Source organism: Limulus polyphemus, unplaced genomic scaffold, assembly GCF_000517525.1.
Source record: "Limulus polyphemus unplaced genomic scaffold, Limulus_polyphemus-2.1.2 Scaffold3234, whole genome shotgun sequence".
NCBI classification, from domain to species: domain Eukaryota; kingdom Metazoa; phylum Arthropoda; class Merostomata; order Xiphosura; family Limulidae; genus Limulus; species Limulus polyphemus.
Window position 1 is genome coordinate 81,326 of NW_013668844.1, and position 7,540 is coordinate 88,865.

The following is a 7,540-nucleotide window of genomic DNA, read 5'->3' on the forward strand; positions in this document are numbered from 1 at the left end:
CTTCATTACCCATTCAAGCCGTCTCCAGCCATTATTAGTCTCAAAGTTGGTTCCTCGTCATCGAGTCTATTGTGTAGTTTGCGTTTAACAACGAACAAACAAACGGTGGAAAATAAAGACGCAAATCATGAAACAGATGTATTTTGTGAAAGAAAACTAAACAATCTTACATATACATAACAAGTAATGCTATGGATGACATTCTGATGTTTTTCTTCTTTATTCAGACATTTACCAGAAAATTTTACAATTATGAGACACCTCTGAAAAATCGAGAGTTAAAGTTAAGCCCACCTGACAGAAAAATGCATATGTATTTAATTTAATGTAATTTCAATCATTATACAACACGAATGTGTTATAAAACTTTACAAAAAAAAGCTTTATTCATCTCTTTGACTGTCCATGGGATCTCCTTCAATCGTTTCTGCTTCAGAATGTTAAAAATTAAGGTGATGCACATATGCAAGCTAGGCAACACTTATGGTATTTGGCAAAACTTTAAAATCATGTTATTAATGGTTAAAAGTGGAGTTTTGTAAGTATAATGATTGACTGTTTATATTAACATATTACATTTTGTGAAAGCCTTCTAGTTTTATAAAGTTATAATGTTTAAAAATTAATTCACCTAAGCTCAATAAAATAAGAGAGTCCTAATGCTAGTGTCAAATTTTTTTTTACTTTAAATAATATATATGGTTTTTTCTGCAAACTAGTGTTCTATAACATTTTATTTCTGATTTTTTAATGTTCTAAAAACTTGATAGCTGTAACTTCTGAGAGGAAGTCACCTGTGATATAATCAAAGTGCAGTATGATAAAGGAAACTCAAGATTAAATAAACATTTAGAGCCCATGACCTGCAATTGTAGAAAATACTAAGTTTAAAAAATATAAAACCCCTTTTAACATCACCGATTAATAAGTTTGGGTGTATAGGACAAAATGTTTAAAGTAAAAATTATTACACTCATTTTCAATTCTGTGTTTACTATACGATGATTCTATAAATTATATCTGCACAGCACAGATAAAACAATGTTGCTGTGGGAATTAAAAATTTTAGTCTTAAACCTATTTTTAAACTCAAAATGAAAGTTGATTTGAAAATATTAAAAAGTCCATACATGAAAGATCTCAAAATTTACTTACCTGGTCACCTGGCTCTCCTTTATCACCTTTCTTTCCTCTCCTTCCTACCAGTCCCTTTAAGAAAGTATGCATTCAATATAACAAAAAAATAAATATTTTATTTAACTAAATCAGTAATTTTAAGTTTTTAAAAATTAATTATTAGCACTTGATTTTAATAAGGGCCAAGAGAGAAAATGTCACATTAAAAACATTCCTTTTACAGAAACTCATGATATTCAAAAGCATGCAGGATTAACAGAAAACAATTTAGTGTTAAAAAAAAAACAATAAAACCTGAGAGCTTTTAGAAAGCGGATTTTTCCTTCATTAGGGGTAAACGACGACAAGTCTGTAGTTTAATATTTCTAAAATATTTTACAAGTGGCTTTGTTTTGTAGCTTGAAAAATGCATAAGAATAATCATAGTTTTCAAGAAAACATAATTTCATCCAAAAGTAAGTACACTATTAAATAGAAATGATCATTCTTCATCGACTAAATGTAAAGTTCTTAACCATTTCATGAATATTTTTAAGAAGTTGTTTGGTAATGCAGTCACATACGTACTGTAATTTCAAAGGAAAATAATATGTTATAAATAAATAAATAACAAATAAACAATGATATGAATGAAACTTACAGGGGAGCCTCTATCACCTTTATCCCCTTTAATACCCTGTATATAAAAAAAATATACAATGATGATTAATAAAGTAAAAATTACATCATTTTTTTTTGTATACAAATAAAAAGTACTATGAAAGCAATTGAACACTAGAATATTTTTAAGAAATTAAGGACAAAACTAGTTAGAAATTAAGACCCAAATTTTAGGTCCTTAAATGGTCAAACACAAATGGTATACACAAAATAATATTGCACTAACAATCCAATGAAAAAATAAGTGTTAAAAATAATTTGAAAAAAAACTAACAAAACATGATGTAATCTACCATTTCTCCTGGTGTACCATCAATTCCTGGAAATCCAGTTTCACCCTGTAATCCCCTTGGACCCTAAGAAACAAGTGGAGTGCAACATTTTTGCACAAATAAACAAGAGAAAATTCTGAATAGTAAAGGCAATAAATACAAATGTGATTTTTTTCTTAATTCAACATTAATAAAAACTCCTGTATAAATCTAATACAGCATAAAAGGGGAAAAAATATATACCCTTAATACTAATGTAAGTTATCTTCATTTTCAGTTCTTTCTTAATAATACATATAATACTGTCATTTACAGTTACTCTTTTAAAAAATTAGAAGTAGCTTCATATTACAAACATTTAACATGCAAGTCACACTTACAGGCAGTCCCATAGGCCCTTGACCTCCTCTTTCTCCCTTTTCACCCTAAATAAAAACATTTTTACTTTGTGTATCAATCTACAGAGAGTTAAAGTTATTACAGAGAAAAGACAAGTTATCACTTTGTCATATTTGCAAAGTAACGTGTAAATAAGTCTAGGTATGTTCCTGCCCATCCACAAACCTACCTACCAACTCACATTCACAAATCTTACTCACCTGCCTCTTGCCAGTGTATGAACCTCAATAAGGCCTTTATATTTAATGGTGTCTTTTGTAAGCAGTAGATAGAATACCACTGTTATAAAGATCTCTCCTTACTCCTTGAATTCTTTTAACATGCTATCAAATAAAGACTACATGGAAAAATGAGGTGTTTTGAAGTTGACTTTATTCTATTACTATTTGCTAAAAGTAGATGTCATTTATGTATTCAAGAGATTATAAAATACTTATTTTACTTTGTTACATTCTAAAACTGCTTTGTATTTCATGTTAATTGAATCACTGTCCTCTTTTTCAGATAAATTATCCAAACAATGTTGCAACAGTAGACATCTCAAATTAGTCAAGCAGCTGCACCTTGAATTATTGTGGGTTAAAAAAATATGGGGCATCAGAATTTCATTTGAAACAGTAATTTAAAATACGAAACAAGTTGTGATATATAAATGATTTCCAGTGAAGTCTCACATATTAGTGTGATGATTCTCAAATGATTAAAAAAATATTAGAGACAAGTACACAATAAATTATATAGTTAAAATTAGACTAAAATTCATATTTCTTTGACACAAAGACTCTAAAGCTAGTTCTGACACTATCCAATCAAGGAGGGGACATGAAAGTACCAAAACTAGTAAAGAAGTCTCCACATCAAAGTTCAGAAATAGTGTGGATTTTTAGATTAATTTTATGTACTGAAATGTGTTATTAATGCTTTTCAAAGGATTTGTATGAAGAATGAAATGCTTATTAATTAAATAACCATCTACTACTTCAGGGTTTAGACTTAATTTCACTAGCTATTATCATAACTAGAATTATATTTTTTTTAAAAACACCAGGGTTTTCATATCACTGTATAAAGATTTACAGTTAAAGAATATTTAATTATGCAATATAAGATATCCAATAAGCATCAACTTACAGGTTCACCTTTCTCTCCATCTGTTCCCTTGTCACCTTTGATTCCTGGTGGACCTTGTAATCCTCTAAGTCCCTAATAAGAAAAAAATCTAACTATATTTTTGGCTAAAAATAATGGAAACTCTATTAATTAAAGTATTTTGGAGAACTGAAAACAAAATCCAATTGGTAGGGAAACTGGGCCGGCACTACCATAGGTCAACTAGGCAGCCAGCTGCCTAGGGTGCAGACCTGAGAGGGGTGCAGTACTGACCTTTAAGGGTCACAGTTTTATACAAATTAGTTGTTTTAAAAAAAACATAATACAAGAAAAATATAATATTTCATTGTTCATAATATTTTATAGTTCATAAACAGTTTATTGTTTTCAAGGGGTGCAAGTAGCTGGCCTTGCCTAGGGTGCAAAGTAGTCTGGCACCGGCACTGTAGGGAAACCATTCTAACTATCTAAAAGAAAGTTAATTGTAATTACAAAATCGTTGTTGCATGTTAAATTATAACAATGTGTCTTAATTCAATCTCTGTTTCTCACAATCACTTACTATTTCATATAAAAACAAAATTCCACTAACATTTGTAGCATTAATGGATATAAACAGATCTAAATTCAGTTTTAATATGACATAATGAATCATGCATAATTTCTTAATACATGTAGAGTTCACTCATCACTGGCACTCTTTAGAATGATGTTAAACAAGTTGAAGAAGCTTTTTTCTTCTTCAAATTAAAACTGCATATGAACCAGTGAACGGGAGCATAATATTGATAGTTTCAGCATACTGAAAGTTATGATTGTAGGGCCATTTTATTCCACCAGTGGGTCAGCAGTAAGTGTATGGACTTACAACACTAAAATTCAGGTTTTGATTCCCTGTGGTGGACAGAGTACATATAGCTAATTGTGTTGCTTTGCCCCAAAACAAAGATGTTTTCAATTTCTAGCTGAGAAGTTGAAAAGTACTAGAAATGTTAAGGCTCTATGCATTAAGATACTGATTAACTGCCAAAATAGAAGCATAATTTTGAGAAAGTAGTCTTATTACAAAAATACAAAGTGCAAGATCTACTCAAATTAACAATCTTAATATCAATAAATGGTAACAAATAGTTCTTATTTTGTTCTCCAACTGTGAATATAAGAGTTGAATGTCCTCATCTGTAACTTAAAAACAAATTAAACAAATGTATCCTCTACATACAATTAGTCTAGTGACTTAGAATTATTAAGATAATGTTATAACCAAATATTTTTTATGAAAACAAAAATAAATTTGTTAAACAAGGTGCTCATATTGAGCTGAAAGCCACACCATTTACTTGATCATAAATATTTCATCGAATAAGAAATGAGACTGCTTAGTAGCTAGTTCCGATATATCTTAAAAAAATACTTCTTTAGTCATGCCCTTTACTGTCTTTAATAACTTCATCTGAGAGGATGCTGGTATATAGAGATTAAATAAAAAACCTGGCACTATAAAATCAGTTGATTCAAAAACTGATAAACAAATACACCTAACCTGTGATTTTAAGTACTAATATTAGAACCTACAGATCTAACTAGACAATCAACTTTATGAGTTTTAAACAAACCAATAACAGCTTGTTTGTTTTATAGCATAGCCACATTTGGGCTATCTGCTGTATCCACTGCTGGGAATCAAACCCTGGATTGTAGCATTGTAAGTCCATAGACTTACTACTGTCTAACTGGAGGATCCAATAGCAGACAACTATGTGACCTAAATGGTCTATTCTTATTATACTCCTGTTCAGAAGTAATAACAATAATATGTTTTTAAAAGTTCATCAAATACTTTTCCAATTTACTGTCTATTTGTGAGGTAGAATCTATTGTTGTAATTAAAAAAAAAAACTAGTTTAGTCTAACTCTTAAAATTTTACATTTGTGGTGATTGATAGCTTTTGATATGTTTCTCTTGTGTTTTGTAGGTGGTTTTATGAATTTATTTAATGGTACATATTTTTCATGTTACAAAAGTTTTAATTAAACATTATTGCCCTGGTTTTAGTATTTAGCCATATAACTTAGAAGTCTGCAAATATAAATTCATTGCAAATTGCATTAAAAAAGGTCAGACATTACTACTCTCAAAACCACAATTTTTCTCTATATTTTCAGTTTAAAAGTTCCAATATTAATTAAAAAAATAGCTGTCAATGTTATACTTCATAAGACAGGTTTTGGATATTGAAATTATATCTAAGAAACACTTAGAGAAACTGAATATTGAATTTCTCTTTTAAATTTAAGAGTAATAATGTCTTGTGTAAAAAAGTCCATCTTGAACAGCTGCAGAAGTAGAGAAACTGAATATTGAATTTCTCTTTTAAATTTAAGAGTAATAATGTCTTGTGTAAAAAAGTCCATCTTGAACAGCTGCAGAAGTTAAAGATTGAAACATTATTTTAACACTTTTTTTAGACAGTCTTTGTAGTGATACATAATTTCTCTGAGCATGATATGTCAGTGATGAAAATAAAATATTTTATTTCAGGGTATTAGGTTTTCAGTTAGCTCTTTCAAATCATATTATGTTTCTTTTTTTTTGCTTAATTTAAAAATCATTAGAAGGTTGACATAAAGATAAGTATATTTTTGATAATTTTATCATTTGTATCTTAGAGCTAACTTTGAATAGTTTCTATTTATATTATTTTAAAACTGTCAACATAATCTTTCTAAAGATTAGGAAAGTCAATAGTGCAATAATGTAAAATTAAGCATTTTAATATATTTTTATTAATGAAAATAATAAGTAATTACTACAACACATAGCATTCCAATGCATATCCATGTATTACATCTCATCACTTAAATCACTCGTTCAAAAAGAGGAGGGGGCACACAAGAAAGCACATTTATTAAAGGGGGGGGGGGTATGGATGACAAAAGTTTGGGAAATGCTGCATTAAGTCATAAGTTTAAAAGTCTAATTTTAAGAGGAACTGACTTTTCTGTTTAATTGATTTTTTTTTCTTGAATTGTTTTACTGATTTCCATTAATGATATAAATTTAGGTGGTCCTTGAGCATTCTATCCCTATACAGAAATAAACATTGCACATACAGACCCAATTAAGCACGTTATTAATCTGAAGTTTTTCTTTTTAGAACATAGACAGATTGTTTTATGATAGCATGGAATGAGTATTTACCCTCTGTTCTGATTGATCACCCAAACTTCATGTGGCTATGAAACTATGATGTAGGATTGAGGAAAGAGTTGTTGATAAAACAATAAGATGGTAATCTGACTCATAACCAATGAGGAAACAATGATAAAGACTTTATTTTATCTGCTTACTTAGTCTGAAGATTGCATTACGTTGTCAATATGCTACAGATTGTACTCTAGTCTGTCAAAGAAATATGTTAGCTTTGAGATAACTGTTGGCAGTCAAACATTAGTGTAACCCATGTTATGTATAGCCAATTGGATAGAATTTTAAATAAATCTTTAGTGTTAATTTGAAGTTAGGTAGAGAATCCAGTCTTTAATTCTTTCTTAATTTTTTTCATCTATACCTATTTGTAATTTGTATTCAAGGGTAGGTGTCATTATGTTACAGTAGTTTAAATCTATTAACTTTTGTGTAAGTTAGAAATAGTGAACACTTATAAGAATAACTTAACAAAATATCTGTTTGTTCTTGTGATAGTCAAGAATAACAGAAAAACATGAACTCGTACTCAAGCATTAGGTACTAACGAGTAAACTTGATACTTACTGGATGACCAGGAGGCCCTGGGGGACCTGTGATCTGAAAAACAAAAGTTTTCAATAATTGTTAAAAGACCATGATAATTATCTTAATTTAATAATTTCATCATTAATTTTTTTCCAATGATTTTAATATACTAAAACTACATTATGTTTTGAAGTAAATAAGAATTTTCATTCAGGATAACATGACA

The 7,540-nt window shown here is 29.2% G+C and overlaps 1 protein-coding gene across 3 annotated transcripts in view; it reads right to left on the minus strand.

Moving 5' to 3' along the window:
• The window catches only part of LOC106468953 (collagen alpha chain CG42342-like), a 64,554-nt gene that overhangs the window by 19,612 nt on the left and 37,402 nt on the right, over positions 1-7,540 (minus strand). For all 3 annotated transcript variants that reach the window (XM_022397355.1, XM_022397354.1, XM_022397353.1), the window contains 6 exons: positions 7,354-7,386; positions 3,600-3,671; positions 2,450-2,494; positions 2,091-2,153; positions 1,778-1,813; positions 1,150-1,209 (listed from right to left, as the gene is read on the minus strand). In XM_022397355.1, coding sequence (XP_022253063.1) covers positions 1,150-1,209; positions 1,778-1,813; positions 2,091-2,153; positions 2,450-2,494; positions 3,600-3,671; positions 7,354-7,386 — 309 coding nt within the window. The remainder of the gene's footprint in view (positions 1-1,149; positions 1,210-1,777; positions 1,814-2,090; positions 2,154-2,449; positions 2,495-3,599; positions 3,672-7,353; positions 7,387-7,540) is intronic.